The sequence below is a fragment of the Lampetra planeri genome, chromosome 18, assembly GCF_965212315.1.
Source record: "Lampetra planeri chromosome 18, kcLamPlan1.2.h2, whole genome shotgun sequence".
NCBI lineage: Eukaryota > Metazoa > Chordata > Hyperoartia > Petromyzontiformes > Petromyzontidae > Lampetra > Lampetra planeri.
The window spans coordinates 4,903,592-4,925,844 of NC_136124.1; the positions used below are offsets into that span (position 1 = coordinate 4,903,592).

Below are 22,253 nucleotides of genomic sequence, written 5' to 3' on the forward strand. Positions count from 1 at the left end.
TCCATCATCAGGTGGGACGCTTGTGTTGCGCCCGAAACGTCGTGATTTATTTTATTTTATACCGACGTGACTTTACCGAAAGAACCAAAAAGTATAATCTATGGGCTTTAACAGGCGTCCGCTTAACAGCACTTGTCCCAGCAGTCCGCGTGTAGCTTGTAGCCAAGGCTGGCTGGCAGCATCGGGTTTTTTTTTCCATCGGGTTTTTCATGGCTTTAATTTTCAAAAACGATCATCTCAGATGGCCCACAATCCGGTTGCATTGCCTGTTAATCCCTATAATTATAGCCGCCCACCAGAGAGAAGACAAACAACACGTCCCGCTACAAGATGATGGTCAAAGTTCGCAAGGCTCCTGATGGAGTCTTGGGCTGTCCGATGGCAGCGAGTGGCCCGAGCTGCAAAAGTTCACAATGGAGCTGTCCAGCATCGCCACGTCCAGCGCCGCGTCCGAGAGGAACTTCTTCTCCACCACGGCCTTCGTTCACTCCGAGCTGAGGAGGAGGAGGAGCAGCCACCCGAGCGTGGAATCGGTGGAGAAGGTCGTCGTCTTCATCAAGAGCAACATTCACGTCTTCTTCGACGGCGCGGTCGAGATGATCGAACTGAGAGGACAGCGAATCCGATGACTGCTGCCGCCGCCGATTGACGGCAACTTGACTTGCCGGATTAAAACCATGGTTTTTTTTCCCGACAAAATCGTGTGTTTTTTGGAATAAAAACCAATAACCCGATCAAATTTGCTATTTAAAAAAAATCGGGTTTTTTTTCTCCACCCTTGCTGGCAGCAGGGACCGTATCGCTCGCGTGCAAAGGTTGCAAAAAAAACGCCCACGGGTGGTGGAGAAGTCGTCGTTGTTGTCTGCGCGTTCGCCTGCGCACGTGCGGCAGAGCGCGTGCTCACAGCGCGCGTGCACACACACTGAGCACGTGCGAATTTACAGTGCGTGCTCGCTTACAGTGCGTGTGCACAAACACACGTGTGAATTTACAGTGCGCGTGCTTACAGTGCGTGTGCACAGACACACGTGTTAATTTACAGTGCGCGCTCGCTTACAGTCTGCGTGCACACACGTGTGAATTTACAGTGCGCGTGCGCACAGACACACGTGTGAATTTACAGTGCGTGCTCGCTTACAGTCTGCACACACACGTGTGAATTTACAGTGCGCTCTGGCTTACAGTGCGCAGGCGACTTCAGTTACCCTTGACAGTGCGTGATACTGCACAGTGCACACACACACACTGCTGTACGTGTGATGATGATGTGTATGATGATGATGTGTCACACACACACTGCTGTACGTGTGTGATGGTGATGATGTGTGTCACACACACACTGCTGTACGTGTGTGATGATGATTTGTGATGATGTGTCCGCACACCCACCACACATGGTCTGGCTCGTCCAGGCGATAGAACCTTGTGGCCGCGGCAAGTAACAGCACGCAGGCCGACACCACGCGCGCCTCTCTCGGCGACACCCGCTGCCCCCCCTCGGCACCAGAGCCAGGCCCGGCCTCTCCCGGTCCCTCTCCTCCTGTCCCTCGCCCTCCACCTCGTCCGCCACCTCTTCCTTCTCGTCGTCCGAGACGCACTCGCTCGGGTTCGCCGCCGCCGCCGCCGTTGAGATGCGGGGAAGCCGCCGCCGTCGGAGTCGCCGGATCGCTCATCGCTTTACGCCGACGGACAAAAGCGTCTCCTTGCTTGCTCATCGTGGAAGCGAAAGAGCATTCAAGAATGGCCCCTCGCGTCTTTTCGCATGGGGCAGGACTGTGGTGCTGGTGGTAGTAGCAGCAGTGGTGGTGTTGGAGATCTGGGAGAACCACATTCCGAATGGACGTTCATGTACTGAACAGATGGGAGGGGGGTCTTTGAACTCTCACAGCTGTCGTGAAGGTGACGTCAGCGCGGCTCTTCGACTTTACAAAAAAGTTTAAAAAGTCAAGGGGTTGGGTGGTGTCCCTGCCCGAAATCAATCATTATTAACGTCGTTCGATCACAATATTACAGTTAAACGCACCAGTTTCAACAACACGCGCCAAGACAAGGATGATCTGCTCTCCCGTGTTATTTTGTTAAACAACTGCAGTGAATGCTCCTTAGCTACACGATCTCTCAGGAAGCCTTCTCGTCGTGGCGAAGTAAACTTTATTGGCATTTCGTGCCCTGAACGTATTGCCCCATCCGCGAGAATATAATTCAGACTTGTATAATAGATCTGTCGTGAATTAGGTTGGGTTAAAAAAAATGGCGTACATCAACAAGTTGTTGAAATCCGTGACACAAAGAAACAAATACAGCATTCGTGACAATTGAATACTTGAGAACGTGCAGATTAGCACGTGCGTAATGTAACAATGCATCGTATGTACTTTTGCGACAGAATGAGCGTCGTGGAGAATTAGACTGTACTTCAGATGTCTTCACGCACGTCTGTGAACGTAAAATAATATATTTTTTTGCTTTACACATCCAATAATCCACTTGGCCCTCTTAGTGGCATCATTTCAAAAACATTGGATTCACACAAGCAGTCCCCTGACATTAAGTTATTTTCCAAGCCAGAGTATGTGGCCAAACTAATTAAACTTTAAATGAACTTTAGTGTTGGTTGCCATTTAAAGTAATGCATGTTGTTACTGGACAACTGTCACAATACACCAGAGGTGTGGACTCGAGTCATGTGACTTGGACTCGAGTCAGACTCGAGTCATGAATTTGATGACTTGCGACTCGACTTGGACTTGCATAACAATGACTTTGTCCCACCTATGAGATGTGGACTCGAGTCATGTGACTTGGACTCGAGTCAGACTCGAGTCATGAATTTGATGACTTGCGACTCGACTTGGACTTGCATAACAATGACTTTGTCCCACCTCTGCAATACACTGGACTACAAAAACACAAAGGGGGTACCCGGATGTGCAAAATTAAATCACGTGCGATATTTAATGCTTTATTCAATTGCTTTTATTCAAGAAATGTACACATTTATTTAAACACGAAAACGATATAATTCTGCAATAAAAAATGACAAAACACTTTATATTAGTAGCTTCCAATGCCACACACACACAATAAAGCAGAATGTAACAGGAGACACATTTACACCTGAAAACATTTAAAATGCAAGGTTGCTAATTAATGCATATTTTAAACTAGAATCTGGCTATCTTAACATCAATATTTAAGGTAGAGTGGCTTTTGAGAAGCCTTGAATATACCACCACAACAGCACATGGCGAAAATCGGAGAGTATTCCTGCAAGGCTGAATGGCAATGCCAGCACAACGTTTAGGGGCCTTGTAGACATAACTCAATGCGGCATTCAGATGGATGTAAGTATTTAACCTGGAAAGAACAACAGGAGCGAGACAAGATGATCATATTCTTCAGATTATAAGACGATCCAGAAGGTAAGACGCACCACAAACTTGTGCCTGGCCATTGTCAATCGTGATACAAATCTGGTCACACAGCACTATTGGAAAAGATGCACTGCCAACTTTTGCTTTAATTTTAAAGGAGTACAAAAAATCAGACCACAATCCAGGGAATACAGTAGCAGCTCTGCCCAATTCCTATATAATAGGGAGGAGTTTCAGCTTAAGGACAATTTCGGATATTTTTTTCAGATATTGGGGTTATTGACATTGTAATAAATTAACGTGTATTCATGCTTACAAAAGTGACATCGTCAGATGATTCGTCACGCAACTTTCTGGAGGAAATGCACGCAAGTTGTGAAACACGCGGCATCCTTTCCGGTGGACATCACACATTCGGATCGACAAGAAAATCAGGAACAAATTCCTACACTACGTCTTCCAGGACCTCTCTTAGCGGCACGAGACACACATCGTTATAGAAGCCCCCCTCGTTGTCTCCCCCACCGAAAACGAGCAGCGTGGAGAGGGCCTCGTGCCCCCCAGTCGCTCCTTCCGTTTTGGCATCAGCGCCCCCGTCCAGAGACGCCAGTGCGAGAATAGAGTGGCCAGCACGTGGGACCGACCCAAAGGGGTCACTCATGAGCTGTGTCCACTCGCTCGTATCTGAAGCACACACACAGTTATTACTCGGCGTGTAAGAATTCAACAATCTCCAATCCACCCCCCCACAATGCAATGAATTGTCAAAATGTGAGATTCAAGGATCTTTACACTTTCATCTCATTTGTATTCAGCTTTATATTCTATCTGGTTTGTTCTATCAAGTTCGTAGCAGTATCCCGAAGGAACATTAGCATGTACTTTTAAAAAGGCATAAATCATCAATTCCCAGGAGCAGCTAAGACATGGTTAGCACACTGCACTATGAAGAAAAGCTAAGTTTGATTTCCAGTCACGGCTAACATCCGTGGCAAATTATATCAAGAAAAGCCTTGACCTTCCCCTTCACTAACCCGTACCTATGGTCAAACCCCCATGACCTATGGCAAGGGGTAGGGCTTCAGTGGATTGACAAAATGCCATGTAAATTATATTATATCAATTATAGAAGATATATGCATACATCGAAAAAAAACTGTGCGAATGAATTTTACATCAACAAATCTTCATGTGTGCAGTTAACTTCCAATGGGCTATATTCATGCGATTTCTAGCACATCTGCTTTTGCTGTACAAAAACATGGCTCAAAAATTTGGGTTGAAATGCTAAATAAATAAACGGAGAGGTTGCTCACCAACGTTGAAGATGTGCGTGTCCGTGAGAGCACGTTGGCCATTATATCCTCCGTGAATGATCATACGGTTGTCCGAAACAGGGGCAGATGCATGCCAGCTAAGGATAGAAAGGGGTATATGTTTTATACTTACTATAAACCAACTCAAATCTCGTTTCAGATTTTACCACATGTTGTTTTGGCATGAGGTCTGACGTTTCACAACACCTGCCAAACAACACGTAGTACAACCTGAAAACAAATCGGAGCTAAACAGCACAAATGTGAAAAACGTACGCAGAAGTAATGCTATTATACAGTTTACAAAACAGCTTGGGTGTAAATAATGACATTTCTCCTATGCAGTAGAGGTGTAACGATTTACACCCTCTCCACAGGGTCATGTGACGATTGCTGTAATTAAAAGGAGTCCAGATTTCATCATAAATTACTTTTTGCGGTAAGTGTAGCGGCCACTAGTGGCTGCAGGACACAAGAATACATTCCGTATAGAAAATAAAAAAAACATTCAAGTTTACACATGCATTGCAAGCTTTATAATCAAATGTAATTAATTCTTTACACCTCAATCATACAGTACTTGTTTTCATAGATACAACGTTAAAAAAAGAACATCACTACAATTACATTCTCACCAAGAGGGAGCTTTAGAGACCCTTCAGGGGAAAATTTTGGCCAACTCTTCAACACTGGTCACGACACCAAAACCTGACGATCAACTAATTGTGGTGTACCCATGTATACCGCTGCGTGGATAGGGACTGGGGCATTTAAGAAACATGCATCATTGGTTCAACTGCCCCGCCGGGAGATTGCATCGAACAGGTGATCTCTGGATTGCAAGTCCAGTGTGCAAACCATAAACTAACCATGACAGCACAGCAGCATCCCCCTTTCACAGTAAATCGTTTTAATTGCTCACCATCTTGGAGAAGGCACGGCTCCCTGGACTTGCACGGGTGCATACTCCATAAACCCTAGAGTGATGATATACAAGTTTGACGGGCAGCAATACCAGTTACGACATGGATTTAATTAAAGCAAAAGCCATTACAAACAATGAACACGCCAACCCCGCCCCCGATTTTAGCACGGTTGAAAATATAAATCACTGGCCCCACGGCAGCATGTTAAACAGCACAGCATGCACACTCCCATCGCTCACCAAGGTCGAGGACATGCAGGTCACTGAAGCACACGGGTGCATCCCAACCACCGAATATCACCAGCTTGTTTTTCAGCAGGATCATCGAGTGTCTGATAAATAACATGCAAAATAAGCTTTTGAGCTTATAATGATGACAATATGGGAACATCATTGAACTTGTTGTTAACAGTCTCATTCTATAACCAATCACTTTTTTTTTCAAGGCATCTGTTCATCGGACCGTTAAAGCAAAGCAGAATTCTTGGATAGTGCTTGGACAGGTGATCACCATGTAGTTTGAAATGGGGCTAACATGATGAACAGCAGAAGGCAGTTAGTCCTGCAATATCTATTATTGTACTGCTATGCTTATACAACTGTGTTGCCTTCACCAACCGCATTGGCCAGTGCAAAGTATGGTCAAACAACTCCTCATGACCTGCACAGCATGGGAAAAACCCTCATCTGGATAGTGTATTGACACACTCATTTATTCATAATGGCCTGCCGGCATTATCATCCTTAAAGTGCGTACCCGGATCGAGGGCAGGGCAGGTCGCCCACCACAATCGGCTGGTACCAGATGCTGTGCTGCGGATTGAAGATGTACAGTTGGTTGCTGCAGCCGTCCGGCTGTGGGTTGGGTAGTGGGAAAACGCCTCCAAACACAAACAGCTCATGGCGGAAAAGCGTGCTGCTGTGGTACGCCAGAGGTGGAACCTTGCCCTTGGCCTGGCTCAAAACAGGATTGGGGAGGGAGACACACACACACACACAGGTCGGCATTGCAATTCATCATCAGCAGCTATATTTTTAACCAGTGCCATATTCTGAAGCATGCCCTCAAACCATCCATGTCCTATAAGCCCATTTGACTGAACTTATAAAATGTCAAGAGTGCAGGGTGCTTTGTAATGCAATTGTACACGGTAATTATATTTTTAGAGACGTGCCTTTTTTTCTAATTTTATCCAGATTTAACTTTTGATGTCATGTCATGAGAGAAAAAATCTATTTGAAACTCTCGGGGTGCCGTATTAGAGCAGTCCAAGGAAAGATGTGACAGGCCTGCTTCAAAGATCTCTTATGTGACAGAATGTGCCTGAGGAACTTATCTGACAAGAGCAATATCACTTCATGTTTTTTTTTTAAGTGAGACGGATTGTGACACTGCGTCACCATGAGGGATAGCGACATGGGGATACCTTCATTCAGCGGTGGATAAAACAAAGTGGCTCATAAGGATTAGATGCAATGGTGAGGATGATAAATATGAATAATTATTCCAATATATGTGACGATGATAATGCTGATCCAATGTAATTCCAAACACTGCATAGAGCTCACCTCCACCAGTTGCCACTTCCATGTGGCCATGTCCAAGATGTGCATGTCACTGAACCATTTCCCGTTCTTGGAGCCTCCAAAAACGTAGATTCGCCGCATCTCCGAGTCGAATGTAGCGGTGTGCCCAATGCGGCATTCTGGGGTTTTACCAGTGGCAACCGTCTCCGCTGGTAACCACGAGTTATTCTCTAGTACAACGACAAAAAATCGTACATTTGCATAGATTTTGTAACTTCAAGATGTGCTTGTCCTCTAAAGTAAAAACAACAACATATACAAGGCACACTACCTGCTATGACAAATGGATCAGAAATATGGACATTAAATAAAAAATGGAACAAATGCGGATAAGTTTCGAAAAAGGAACAAGTGATAAGAGAGAGAACACACACAGGTTATATACATCGGTTAGTCACTCCCTGATGTAGATGGGTACAGGCAGAGTTAAGGCTTTCTCAACCAAAGTTGAAATGCATAAGGCAGACATGATTATTTTATGTCAGAATGAGCCATTGGAATTTGGTTCTCCTTATTACCCAACTACTCTGTTCAAAACAATTACTGAATCAGGACCAATCTTAAAAATAGAAAAACATAAAACCACATTTTTCGCTGTCCCTAGGATGAAAATTATAATTTAGTACTTAAACTGAGAAGTATCTCAAAGTGCACGACAAAAAACATTTGACCAAGGGAAACAGGGACAACAATAAAAGGATAACAGAATTAGACAATTCGGAAGAAACAAAAAAAACAGCTGCATACCCAACCTAAAATCCTCGGACAACTACAATGAAAACATAAATATAAATCAAAATGTTCAAAAATGGAACTTGCAACAAAGTCATACAACAAGTTTGGGTGTGTAAAATGTGTTAAAAACATGTGATCCATACAAATCCACCGCAAAGGTAAAATGTACGCAAACGTAGGTGCCCTTGACGTGAATTACAGTCCTTACCAATGTGCAATTTCCAAATGGGGTCCTTGCAAAAAGTCATGCGGTGGCCCTGTCCCCCAATGAGGATGACTGTTTGTGGGTCGATGAGGCACAGGCTGTGGCCCCAGCGTGCACTCGGCAGGGCTGCAGTGGAGTGAGGGCATGGCATGGCATGGCAGCGCACCGTCAAATCACACGTGGGAAATACAAACGTGCACAAAGACCAAAGCCGCTTTTGCTCATCTCTACAAATGGTTCTAAGAAAAATGATTCGATCATCACTTGCAATTCTAAATAGTTTTACTTACAGCTGAAAGCATTATATATTTTTTTGACAACGGAATAAAAGTTTCAGCACAATCCACCGTAGTAATGGCAGTATGAGACAGTACAAAAGCAGTTAATGAACAAACAGCACTTGAAACAAATTTCATTTTCGCAAGTTAGTTATGCTACTGGAAACAGGTTCATACTTCTACGAGGTCTTTAAAATATATCCTACTACACCATTCTCGCATCGCCACAGCAAAAAATACTCTGGCAGTATGCATCTCTGCACCACTGGACTTGCAAATCCGTTTCAAAATCAAATACACGACACTCGTTTACCGACCATTTTCTTCGCTTTTCTTTTGAAGCTGCTGGGCCATTTTCTTGACGCTCTTGCCCGCTGGCTTCTTCTCATCCCTTGCGTCTTTGACGCTCTTCTCAAAACTCCCCTCGGGAGTTGTGCTGCCGAAGCAGGGGGAATCACCGGGGCTGGCACTGGTGGAGCAAAAGGTCTCGCCGGGTGTGGAGCTCACGGGGCTGCCCGCCTGGTGCAGCTTGCGGCAGATGCGCGACTGCTTGGCAATGGGGAGGCTGCCCGGAGGCGTGTCAGGGCCATCTTCTGTGGACTGGTGACTGCGCTTGCGCTGCCTGTGATTCCCCTTCATAGACTCCACCTTTGTCGCCAAAATGGAGACCTACACGTTGAGAAAGAAGTGTGTAAATTTCGATTTAAAGCTTTCGTGACTGCAGGGATTCATCTTCTTGGTTCTTTCGGTAAAGTCACGTAGAAGGGAAATAATAAAATAATAAAAATAAAACATCATAAAATTAGTACTACTTGTGAAATGCGTAGGAGGTGGGCGGGGGGTTTCAAAGTCATATTATGCCCGTGCATTATGCAGGATTAGCAGCATCAAAGGGAGGGGGATAGGGTAGCATTAATAAAGGGAAGGAATGTTAATAGTATGTAGCTGCAGTAACTAAACCACCACGTAAAAAAGAAGTGTGTGTATATATTTAGTCGATGCACCCGCGGCAGGGAACCCCTCCTGGAAGTTGTCCCTGCGAGGCATACAGTGAATGCAGCACTGGCCAGCAACTGGGCATTAGCCAACCAGTCGTGGGTGATAATTGCCATATGGCTTCCAAAATAAGGTGATTTGCAAGTAATCTCTCAATTGCTTGTCAATTTTACCTTGACAAAATCACCAGGAATGTGGCCAAACTTGTTGTACATCAGAAACCGAGCAGGGTTGAGCCTGAATTGTGCTTGAATGGGTGACCACCATTCACAGCACACATCAAGTTGCCATAGCCAAATGGGGAACAAAGTGGTGGGCAGCAAAGGCCATCATCCAGCAGTGGATTGACGCTGTCGCCTCGACAGACCTGGTCTTCACCTGAGGACGGCTGCTTGTGTTGTGGCCGAAACGTCGTGAGAATTATTTTATTATGATTTATTTTTATTATTTTATTACTTCCCTTCTACGTGACTTTACCGAAAGAACCAAGAAGATGAATCCCTGCAATCACGAAAACTTTAAATCGAAAAATAATTGTACATGTCATATATGTGTATGATAATTCTTTCAACAAACACCATGCATAGAATAGCATGAGAATTGGCTGATGATGTATGCAAGGTATATGAAAATGTTGCACTTATGTTACATGTAGGATAATGGAGTCAACAAAGGGAAAGTGAACTATTACAAACCTAATATACATTAGAATTTGTAGTGTTACCGCTAAAATAAGCCATGACCAAAAATGAATGTGTTCAGCCACTGCATTCCTTATACAAAGTAGAATTTAATAAAATCCAACCAATATTAGCTTCCAAAGGGAATGATTACAAATTAAAGCCGCATTGTGATGCAAATAAGTTGTTGTTATTAGGCGAATTAAATTGCAATCAAACATTCCCTGAAAAAAAAAATACATTTCCATCCGCAAAAATTTCAAGATCAAACCTGAAAGGCAAATCAACAAGAATGTTTCAGACAAACCTTTGGAGAAACCTCAGCGGGTGAAGAGACCTCAGCTTCTGAAGGGTCTTCTGCCGATTCTCTCTCTATGGAAGTTTGGCCGCCCACTGACATGAAGAACGAGCGAAGGGACGCTGTGGAACTCCTCTTGCACCCGCCTAGGCCCTGCCTCTTGTTCACCACCTACAGAAAAAAATTATCAGTTCCTTTATTTGAACCAGAACATGAGTCATTGGTATATTGCTACACGTAAAGCAACATGAACAAATCACCCTTAATGAACCAGATTTCATCAGTTGATGCATAGAAGATGCTATAGGCTGCAGTGAATAGCAGAGGGGAGTGGGGTAAATAAATTGTTGTACTGTACTTCTGTACAATTGGATTGTATAGGTAACTATTCATATGCCAATTTAAAAACTGGTCATCAGGAATAAAAAAAAATATATATATTATTCTCATCAGACCCCATGGTGTCAAGTGCAGTCTCTAGCTCTCATTATCCACTCAATCTCTCTAGCCTATCTATGTTCCATGAAGAAGGGACATTGCACAAAACGTCTCCAACTATATATTTTTCCTTTTAAGTCAGTGATATTATTAAAAGGCAGTGTTATTGACGAATGTGTTTTTTTTATTTGTGCTTGTGCACCACCGCCAATGCAGCATCACCAAATGATTTGTTTACTACAAGTACAGGGGTGTGCAATAAAACACTGCAAGAAGACACCGAAAACTATTTTTTTACAATAACAAATTAAATTGTCCTTTACATTGTGTTTTCAGGTTGTAAAGCGTGTTGTCTGGTATGATGTCCAACCCTAACCCTAAGCTTCTTTGGGAACTTTATGAATGGACAAAAGCTTACAGCAAATGGAGCATAGTCAGACTTCATGCCAGACAACACGTGGTATAACCCAAAAACAAAGTTGTAGAGCACAATCGCAAAGACCCATGCTGTAGCAATTCTCTGCACGATACACAAACCCCACATCGCCACGGGCAAGATGACCAGCGCGGACGTACCCGTCCATCCACGGTGAGCACCAGTTTTGCGAATTGCCCGAATTCAGCCTGCGTTTCAGCAGCCTCCAAAAATTCGTCCGTCCACTCGCCCTCCCACACCAGACTCCTGAGCATAAAACAAGTGGAATTAAAAATAAACTTACCACGCCATCAGTGCATCAGAGTTTATGTACACAGAGGTATTTTTTTATAAATCTTTACTGATAGACGATGAGAGGCCCCCCTTCCCATGCCGTTTGGGCTGTAGCGGATTATTTTTCCATACTTCACACACTGGTCAGTGCGTGTTGATTAAATCAAGGACATAAACAGCGGTGTGTAAATACAGGATCGGTGCAATAATGATTTTTCTGCACTACTCTCCATCTGTACCACTTTTTTATTGCTTTAATTTATATTTATTCATCTGGGAGTACTTTATATATACACAAGTTGGTCATTGAACGGAAGTTATTTTTTTCACAAGAAATACAATTCACGCAATGACTCCACATATTAATGAGAAAATAAATTATGCTAGTCAGTGCAAATTGGTAAAGCTGGGGGAACAGAGACATGGGAGCAATGAAGCGCGATCTAAGAAGGAATTTTGATAAACTATCATCTGCTGCCCACAACACATTCAGATTCATTTACGTTATTCTTTTTTTTTCCATTTACGTGTCAATGATGCTTGATCGCTTCGTTGCTCAGCAGCCCCCAAAACCACAGCACACGTATCCATTCGTTAGGCTGTTGTTGTGGGAACTCTCTCTCTCTCCCTCTCTCACCTGTTCTCTGCAGATAAGGTGCCCAGGGGCTGTGCTTTGACGGCTCCAGGCACCCTCATCTCTGCGCTCACGAAGCTGCCTGCAGAGTAGGCGCCCCACGCTCCCCGCGTGAACACCACCAGGTGAGCGGGCAGGGGGAGTGGCACGGCCAGCGAAAAGCAAAGACGGTCCGACTTGCTGCACCCAACAAAAGTGGTAGAAACACGCAACTTATAAAGGTCACACAAGGCCACGGTACGTGGCGAAAACTATTATTTTAATTGCCGTGTTCAATGTACAATAAGTATTCCCCCTATTGTTATCATCAGCCATGGTCTATCCACGGCCATATTTGTCCATGATCTCGCCATGCAATCACAGTACGTCCCAGTGAACGTGTTAAAAACCCACAGGTTGATTATATCTGCTTGGTTCTTTCGGTAAAGTCACGTAGAAGGGAAGTAATAAAATAATAAAAATAAAACATAATAAAATAATTGTCACGACGTTTCGGCCACAACACAAGCAGCTGTCCTCAGGTTGATTATATTAAATAGTTTTATATCCGTGGCGTGACAAGAAATTTTCTTTATTCACGTGGTAATTTCTTTAGCCACCTGTTTATTAATTATTATAGGGTTTATGCTGTATCACGTTAGTATTGTATAGATTTTGGGACTCAAATCTCCCTTGACAAAGAACTGTTAAGTGGGACCTCTCCTGGTTCTAAGGCTGGTCATATAACAGGCCCGTAGACACGGGGCAGGTGGAGACATTTAGTTTGTCCTTACCCCACACCTCCGATTAGCACTGTTGCCTACGTAGGGTGCTAAAGAAGTTCAACATGTACAGTACATACATTTACCCCGGGGAATTCTAATCCGTCGGGGCCTCATCCTATAATTTCGCAGGCCATGTTGATACTATAGCTGGGGGTTAAGCGGTGGCACAATGATTAGGGGATTGTGCTATAGACCCGCAAAACCTAAAGGTATAAGATTCCAGACCACGGCTCATAATCAGTGGCGAACGATATCTGAAGCGATTCCAGACTCCTCATTCACAAAAGCCGCATTAACCAGCGTGGTGAAGTATGGTCAAACAATCCATTAGAACGGGAGGCCTTGAGGGACAAAGAGCCATCACGTTCATATATATTATATAATACAAACTACAGTATATAATACAAACTACAGTATAAACAACAGCAAAGCTCAATCGTCTTGATACAAAAAAACGCGGGAAAACGATTCCCAGTGGCCCAATGTAACCAACGTGTACTACCGACCTGATGGCTTGTCTGGGCGGATCCTTCAGATTCCACAGGACGTAGATTTCGAGCTTCCCCATGTTCGCGAGCGAAGTTAGCGGTAGCAAATTCTGAGTTTAAACAACAACAAGAACAATAATAATAAACACGACGCACATGCGGAACTGATGCGCCACCGCTGAACTTACGAAAACGAGATTTCGCGCCAAATAACCTCTCGCGCGCTCCGATTGGCTGGAGCGGTCTCTTCCAATCCGCGAATCAGAACGTTGCTATGCTAATTTTTTCCTCATTGCTTCTGTCTGACGAGGGGACTCGCCAGGCGGGACACAGATGTCGCGGTTTTCATTGTGTTTCAAATGAGCAGAGGCTAAATAGATATTCAACTTCAGTTTGTCAAAAGTGGCTTAATTTCTCTGGGTTCTGAAAACGTCATCAGACTTCAGTTGTTTAATTCACGCGTGTGGCTTAACAATGGACGCCAAGTGTGCCTAATTTATCCACTCATCGTTAATATGTGACACTTTGTGTAAATATTACACCAAAAAAGAGCTACAGGTTGCACAACAATTGGCTGGAAATACCTGCCTTATCAGATTTCAAATTCACGCAATCACGCTCGAGCTCTCCGAAACAACGTATTAAACTAGATAATAATATCTACGTGACTTTTCCGAAAGACCCAAAGAGCATAGACAATAATAGCCTAGATTATCAGAACCCAAGTGTACAATGTTCCCAATGCTTTGTACGTGTTGCGTATAATTTTCACACGAAACTAAATTTTCCATTAACCTATGACCAACCCATCAGCATTGGGCTCTGAAAGTAGCATCCGGTACCATATAGTGTTTCAGGATTTACCAGAGGTGTGGACTCGAGTCATGTGACTTGGACTCGAGTCAGACTCGAGTCATGAATTTGATGACTTGCGACTCGACTTGGACTTGTATAACAATGACTTTGTCCCACCTCTGGGATTTACCTATTTAAACCAATGCGGCTGCTGTAAAACATTGGTCCAGGACTGCTATAGGGTTCTGATGGATCTGATAGTCATTCTATTTTGTGGTGGCACTGTGGTTCATTCACGGCTTAACGCATTGCAATGCAAAACCTGAGTTAGATTTTAGTCACGGCTAACACCAGTGGCATTATATATGAACCACATTAAATCCACACCGACCAGCCTGATGGGAGTTATGGATGGTCAAACAACGCCCTTAACCGACACGGCATGGGAAATGTTGACAAAGAGCTGTAACATTATAATTGTTATTATATAGCATTGTGATTAATCAGTATATCACGATAGATGATGCTGACCTGACATTTCCAACTTTTGCCATCGAGATTATAGTCCTTTTTGAATGTGTTGCTTGTTAAATAAAGGGATATAGATGGGGCACATGCAAGACATAATGTACTTACCCTCTCTACTGTTAAGATGGGAGTGCTCTTGCAAACATTTGGTAATCCAGCTGTATTTAACAACCATTCCTATAGATGAGACGCTAAAAGGTCAAACCCAGTCCAGAATGTGCTTGCTTAAACAGATGCTGCTTCACAGTTTGGAAATCCAAGAGGCGGGTGGGCTAAATAATGTATACGCATTGTTTGGAGATAAAATGTCTGCTTATAGTTGCTGGACATGGATTTTGTTTTGCTCACACGTGTATCGAGCCCAAAACTGCGGCCTAAAGTTTTAAAGTCATAACTGTGGACATAATCAAGCTGTTGGAATCAACTTCACAGACCCCATAGTACTAGATTTGAAGTTTTCGTGAAAGCAAGGATCCATATACCTTTTGGTTCTTTCAGTAAAGTCATGTAGGTGAAAATAAAAAAAATAAGATAACATAAAAGTCTAGTTATTTTTTATTTTATCTTATTATTTTTATTTTCACCTACCTGACTTTACCGAAAGAACCAAAGAGTTTAGACCCCATAGTATTTAAGCAAAACGAAGAATCGATTCCTAAATTAAATTCCAAGCACGTATAGCGAGAATCGATTCGCTGTGGGGCGACCTTTGTGTAAGGGGGTGGGGCCATTGTACCAGACGAGGGTCAACCGCGATGACGTCACTGACATTCCTGAGAAAATATCACCGCCCCAATACGGAGTGACGTCTCCGCTATAAAACGCGGTGACGTCATCACGCACGCGTAAAAAAAAACACCTACATCAACGTGAAAATGTTTTGCTTTCGTGCATAACGTGACCTTATAAGGAAAAATATAATACGTGATGTTTCGGGTAACGTCCCTTTTGCGTGGCACTTAAAAAAAAAATAACGTGATGGCGTAACTGCGCGAACGTGCCGATTCCTTCAAACGTAAACGCGAATGCAAGTAGCCCCGCCCACCCTACGTGGTGACGTCAGCGCGCGGGCGACGCCCCGCCCCCCCGCCGTGATGTCGTCACACGCCGCCGTGACGTCACGCGAGCGTCTGCCGAGCGCGGCGGTTTCGCGAGCGGCCATTTTCCTTTTTCGTTTGAGCGGCGGCGGCGAAGGAGACGAAGGAGACGAAGACGACGGAGAGAGAAGCGCCCCCGGTGAGTCGAGACTGCCCCGACGCGGCGCGCTCGACAAGCGACATTCTACGATATTTTTCGTACACACACAAAAATGAAAATCGCCGCGGTTTTGTTTTGTTCCGTGCGTTAAAGGCGGTTTCGGGGGGTGGTGGTGGTGGTTGTTGTTTTTTGGCGTCGTTTTGTCGCGAGAGGTTTTTTTTTATTGTCGCGTTGAGGGGAGGGGGCGGTTCGGTCCGGCCATTTGTCGTCGCTCGCCTTCACGGTCGTTTGCGTGTTCGTGTTGTTTTCGTCGTGGATCCCACTCCCGCTCTGATAGTTGCGGCTGTTTTGTTATCATTTTCTATTACATTTCTTGGAATTGTTTTGTTGGTGGGAGCACGTGTGAGGAGGAGGGAGACGAGCGAGGCTGGGTGAAAACCCCCTCCTTTTTCCCCACTACAACACCCGCCCACGTTACTCGCCTCCCCCTTTCTATCCATTCGTCCCCCCGTCAAGCCCCCCCCCCCCCGTCAAGGCCCCCCCCCCCCGTCAAGGCCCCCCCCCCACCGTCAAGGCCCCCCACCGTCAAGGCCCCCCCCCCACCGTCAAGGCCCCCCACCGTCAAGGCCCCCCCCCCCACCGTCAAGGCCCCCCCCACCGTCAAGGCCCCCCCCACCGTCAAGGCCCCCCCCCACCGTCAAGGCCCCCCCCCACCGTCAAGGCCCCCCCCCCCCCACCGTCAAGGCCCCCCCCCCCACCGTCAAGGCCCCCCCCCCACCGTCAAGGCCCCCCCCCCCACCGTCAAGGCCCCCCCCCCACCGTCAAGGCCCCCCCCCCACCGTCAAGGCTTCTTTCCCCTCCAGTCCCCCTCCCAGTTCCCTCCCCCCTCCTGACACCCCTTCCTGACCCCCCCCGCGCCTGACCCCGCGCCTGATCCCCTCCCCCCTCCTGACCCCCTTTATCCGCCCCCTCCAGACCCCACCCATCATCCCCTCCCTCCAACCCCCCCATCCCCCCTCCTACACCCCCACCTCCATAACCCTCCCACGTTGCGTCACGTTCAATGACGCCGTTGACTTTGCGTGACGTCAAAAGGCGTTTGCGAACAGAAAAAAAAAGATCGGCGCGATGACGTCATCATCGCCCGTCGACAAAACGCAGCGTGGTGACGTCATCGCGTCTACGTGCCCGGGCAGTCGGTATTTAAGGAAGGCGCCGCTTTGGAATTGGGACGCGGGAGAGATTTAGAGGTTCGCTTTAATTGGCTTCGTGTTACCGCGCGTGCTGCTCCACCCACCGGCGGTCGAGGCTTTCGTTGTCGGCACAAGCGAAGGAGGCGAGAGAGGTGCGTTGCGGCGGGGTTTGTAGGCCTAAGAACGATTCGTGTCGCTTGGTTCGTGTGGGCCATGAGGAAGTTGAGCATTTTTTTTAAGTGCGTGGTTTGTGGTGATGCGGAGCGGATGTACTAGATGCCTAGGCCGCGTGCCGCCAATTTATCGATATAAATCGGTGATATGCACTCGTGGTTATTGAGTAAGCGATTATGTTCGTTTTTTTCCGAAGGTTATTGTAATGAAGGAGACGATGAAGTGAAACAAAACAGACGAGACGTTACGAACAAATACTATTTATTTCAGTGTTTTGTGGAAGTTTCGTTTGTGTGTCGCCATTTATTTCACCGTATCGTGTGTAGCGGCCTATTGTCTCGTTCTTGGGTTTTTTTTATTCGCTTCACTTTTTTGGCGCGAATTTGTCGTTTGTCTCGTGCCTTCGCATTTATACTTGATTACGTTACGTGTTCTCAATATACATAGCAGGTAATGCCGTAATCGTCGCCTAATTAACGTCCTCGGCGTTAATTGAGCTCCGTAGGCTCTCCCCGCGGGCCCCCGTCGACGCGTTCGGGTTTGTGCGGCTTCATCCCCCAATGGTCGGTGTTGGTGGGTTACGACTCCCTGTAAATGTCTCTTGTTTTTTTTTCCTCTCTCTCCCTGACAACGTTGTCGGTTTTGGAACCCGATTAAATATATATCGGTGCCAATAACGGCACACCTGTGCCTCCACACGCTTGGGCGATAGATTAATCGCGGCAAGGTGCTGCTGGGCGGGAGAGGAGGCCTCCGTTGAGCCTGGCCGTGAGAAACAAAGGGCAACGTGGCTGCACTGAGCAGAGCAATGTGTGAAGCTCTTGCCGGGCTCCAACTCCTTCCAGCTGTTCTATTTCTCGTCGTCGCCCAACGGTCTTCCCTTAAGCTGTAAGCCTCCAGCAAAGGGGGCAAGGTTATTTCCTTCGGTGCCCCCTTAATCGTCTTATGTTTCGGTCGACGTTGGTAAAGCGTGTCGGTATTGGATGTTGCCATATTAGCAATCTGAAAAAGTCTTAAGAGACTGATTCAACGAGTTTTTTTTTCTCCCTGTGGCTTTCTTAGTAATAAAACAAACTTTAATTGGATTGAATTTAATCTACCTAGCTTTTCCAATGACATGTTCTACTCGGGTAAACGGTATCCAAGCTATATATACACATGACTACTAGCTATAATCATACCACCTATTTAAACTGTAAATCGTGTTTAGGCAATTTGGTATGTTTTCATGATTAAGTAATTGAGTCAATTAAGATAGCCCTTTTGCATAGTCTTGACTTGTTGCTGTGTGGTAATGACTGTCCCCAATCTTTACCAGGTGAACGAAGGTGGTTAAGAGGCCATGGCCCGTACCAAGCAAACAGCCCGTAAGTCCACTGGTGGGAAGGCCCCACGCAAGCAGCTGGCCACCAAGGCGGCTCGCAAGAGTGCGCCGTCCACCGGTGGCGTAAAGAAGCCTCACCGTTACCGGTAGGTGCCGGACCATCCCCACCACGAACGGGGAGCGTATCAACAAAATTGCCTCCCAACACAATTACATTTGATGAACACGCATTATTTCACGATATAATCTTGTATGACGTGATTGTGTGTGCGGTTTACAACAGACCTGGCACGGTGGCGCTGCGTGAGATCCGTCGTTACCAGAAGTCGACGGAGCTGTTGATCCGCAAGCTGCCATTCCAGCGCCTGGTTCGTGAGATCGCGCAGGACTTTAAGACCGATCTGCGCTTCCAGAGCGCTGCCATTGGCGCCTTGCAGGTACGACAATAGCATTTTGTAGCGCAAACAAATGTTCTTGCGTGTTTTATCGTATCGTCGGTTTGAAATGTCTATTTGTGCGGTGTATTTGCAAGTAACGGTTGTGTTTGGTTCTGCAGGAGGCAAGCGAGGCCTACCTGGTGGGGCTCTTTGAGGACACCAACCTGTGTGCGATTCACGCCAAGCGTGTCACCATCATGCCCAAGGACATCCAGCTGGCACGACGCATCCGTGGCGAGCGCGCCTAAGCCTTGGCAGCATTGCACCCGCACACCTTGGGTCCATGGATACAAAAAAAAGTAGATTTTTAGATTTTAGCCACGTGTATTTCATAGAATAGTTGAAGTTGTACACAAATTGCTTGCTTCTTTGTCGCGTTTTGTCTCGGAAATTTGTTTTTATCCCCTTGTGCATCATGGTAAAGTTGCCTGGATTGAAGGGGATTCATGATAAGATCTTATACCATTTTTTTCCAGCGCAGCAGCATTTGTACACAGGCTCAGTGTATTTTTATAACAACTTCAGGTAAATTGAAACTTTGTACGTGGTTTGATTACATCTTTCAGTTTCTTTTCCTCCCCATCAAGCTTGTGTTGCATCTCCTATTCCTTTACCCATTACTGTGTATCTGTGGAATTTTTTTAAAGGTTGCCAATAAACATTTGTTCAAATAAGAATGTTTTTGACATTTATTGAACGCATGTTTCTCATTTTGCATTCTGATGAAAATTGTCAAGCAGCAGACGTTTTACATTAATGATGATAGTGAAGCCAAAGCGTTGCCCAGTTATGAAACAAACTTATAATATAGCCTGAGTAATATCAATAGTCTTAAATTTAAATGTGTTGGTGTTTGGAGTGGAATGCCTAATTTTATTAGACGTTGCTCGCAACGTCGGCATGGCCCTGAATATTGCTCCGGATGGATACGCACCACATTAAACTGATGTGAAGGTTACTATGAGACCAGTGGGCAGGTGTCAATGCAGTAAAATTGTACTATACTGCGATTATTCTCCCTGCCTGCAAAATGTGACATGCATGGTGAAGGATGCCGACCCATACATCATGGGAATTAAAATGAATTGTAACTGGTAAATTAGTATTTCGATTTAAAGCTTTCGTGACTGCAGGGATTCATCTTGGTTCTTTCGGTAAAGAACCAAGAAGATGGTAAATTAGTGGTCTTGCAATGATCATCCCTTTTACACATTAGGGCAGTGTTCAAATATTGCTTCATCATAGCTGTTGTAAGAAACACCCACTTATAATAAAAGTTTCTAACCATGCAAAGTACATTATTTCAGAATGTTTAAAAAAGTGATTCCCCAATAAAATTGACCACTAGGTGGCAGCCTCATATCAAGCGTAAAACAAGCAGTCGCGTCGGCACGGTTACATTTCAAGTAACTCCTGCAATCTCTCATTTACTTGATACAGCTGTCGTGGCTGTGACGGTACCACCTGAAGACGGAAGCTTGTGTTGCCTCCGAAACGTCGTGATTTTTATTTAATTTTACTTTTTAATGTTTTTACCTACGTGACTTTACCGAAAAAACCTAAGAATATTTCAAGTAAAGTGCACGGGAGATTATTGACACGATGTTATATAGTGACACTGGATTGAAACTAAATTCAGAGGGGCATCAATTGTGATTTGTGTGCGTTAATATGGAGACTGGAATCAAAATCGCACATCGCATTACCATATACAACTGGACAACATTCAGGTACAGTCCCTAACATCAAGACGTTTCGTATGAAAGCTAATGTTTTTTTTCCAATCATTCTCATTACTTTAATATGCACTGTGAGGATATTGTATTTCTTACCAGAACTGGTGAGCTAATGCATTTCAATCATGTCAATCGTGTTGCTTTCAGATATACAATACAAACTTCCCTGCATCGGATTACATGAATTGCCCTATGATTGATTGCCCGTATTTTGCACGCTATGGAAAAAAACCCGAAACGCTCGGGCTGGTTACATCCATCCATTCGTGAAATAAAACTGGAAGCCACATCTCCCCTCTATGCAATGCATCCCACGGGTCCACATTTAACCTTTGCCAGCTCGATAATGGCAATGATGAGGCTTAATGTACAACAGGGTTTGATCTGAGGTTATCCTGAGGAAGATGTTTTCTGCAGCATTCGTAATTACCAACACATGAATGAGAATATAATTGCACGCGCATTTTATGAGCATTTAGATAATAAGTGCTCATGTATGTGTACCTCATTTCAAACCTGGAGTGACTAGCTTGGTGGAGTATGGTCAAATAACACGACTCCCGCAGGCGTGGAAAGGCTCATCCAGTAATGGGTTGGCAAACTGGTTTTACATGTGCAATGTTGTAAGCTGGAAAAGCATACATTGTATATTACAGACATTAATATGAGCAAGTATAACATTTCCATCTGCAATTATATTTACTAAAATATCAACAATTTAAAAAATGTATTAACTACTATCACTTTCATCATGGGACCTCCTTTGCCAGTACCAAAATATGAGAATAGGTTTTCCCCTTTTTTCTGGCAACAAAACAGGTGTTACGATGTTAAAACACCAAACTGAAACCTTTTACAAGGAATCATGTCTGCATTAACCACAACACTTGTGGTCAGGATGCAAACAAAAAACATACTCTGAAAGGATATGCATTGTCTTTGAAACTGATTGGTCCACACCAGAGACAGCTTTCTTTTGAGCCTCGTCTCAAACGGTGTTAGACCAGAGGACGCCTTTCGGTGGAGCACTCCTACCGTTATTTGGAGCTTTCGTGACTGCAGGCATTACTCTTTGGTTATTTCGGTAAAGTCACGTAGAAAGAGAAAATAATAAAGTATTTTATTGAATTAAATTGATTATTTTCATGTAGAAAGAGAAAATTTAAAAGTATGTAAATGTATTTAATTTATTATTTTCTTTTTCTACGTGACTTTACCGAAAGAACCAGAGTCACTCCTATCGTGTTTGCTGCTGTAACGTTCTGACCCACCCCCTTACTGGGACATCTGCGACCGAAAGAGCTTTCCAGCTCATCGGATTCCTCCACTTTAAATTAACATTCTGTTTCCGAACACACCCCCTCGGAGCGTTTAGCCCCCGCCCCCTCTCGCCCGCCCCCACGAACATTCCCCCCGGGCGGCGATTTGAGTAACCGCACGCA

General features: G+C 44.9%; 3 protein-coding genes across 5 annotated transcripts in view; 1 reads left to right on the forward strand and 2 right to left on the reverse strand.

Annotated features, from left to right (window-relative positions):
• Positions 1 to 1,887, reverse strand: part of LOC144723520 (protein O-mannosyl-transferase 2-like) — a 45,849-nt gene extending 43,962 nt beyond the window's left edge. For both annotated transcript variants that reach the window (XM_078602338.1, XM_078602337.1), the window contains exon 1: positions 1,390 to 1,887. In XM_078602338.1, coding sequence (XP_078458464.1) covers positions 1,390 to 1,715 — 326 coding nt within the window. In that variant the 5' untranslated portion in view covers positions 1,716 to 1,887. The remainder of the gene's footprint in view (positions 1 to 1,389) is intronic.
• Positions 1,888 to 2,958: 1,071 nt separating this feature from the next.
• Positions 2,959 to 13,639, reverse strand: LOC144723521 (uncharacterized). Its single transcript, XM_078602339.1, has 12 exons — positions 13,446 to 13,639; positions 12,179 to 12,355; positions 11,409 to 11,514; positions 10,404 to 10,565; positions 8,738 to 9,089; positions 8,146 to 8,268; positions 7,185 to 7,372; positions 6,373 to 6,569; positions 5,856 to 5,947; positions 5,613 to 5,667; positions 4,691 to 4,788; positions 2,959 to 4,058 (listed from the first exon to the last, which is right to left on the reverse strand). Exons 1-12 carry the CDS (start codon positions 13,505 to 13,507, stop codon positions 3,820 to 3,822), a joined length of 1,851 nt encoding a protein of 616 aa, XP_078458465.1. The 5' UTR covers positions 13,508 to 13,639; the 3' UTR covers positions 2,959 to 3,819.
• Positions 13,640 to 15,838: 2,199 nt separating this feature from the next.
• Positions 15,839 to 19,749, forward strand: LOC144723523 (histone H3.3A). Of its 2 annotated transcripts, none has more exons than XM_078602340.1 (4): positions 15,839 to 15,986; positions 18,633 to 18,784; positions 18,922 to 19,075; positions 19,195 to 19,749. In XM_078602340.1, exons 2-4 carry the CDS (start codon positions 18,657 to 18,659, stop codon positions 19,321 to 19,323), a joined length of 411 nt encoding a protein of 136 aa, XP_078458466.1. In that variant the 5' UTR covers positions 15,839 to 15,986; positions 18,633 to 18,656; the 3' UTR covers positions 19,324 to 19,749. The 2 variants fall into 2 exon arrangements, with proteins under 2 accessions (XP_078458466.1, XP_078458467.1); XM_078602341.1 differs by lacking the exon at positions 15,839 to 15,986 and adding an exon at positions 17,010 to 17,292.
• The last annotated feature ends 2,504 nt before the right edge of the window (positions 19,750 to 22,253 follow it).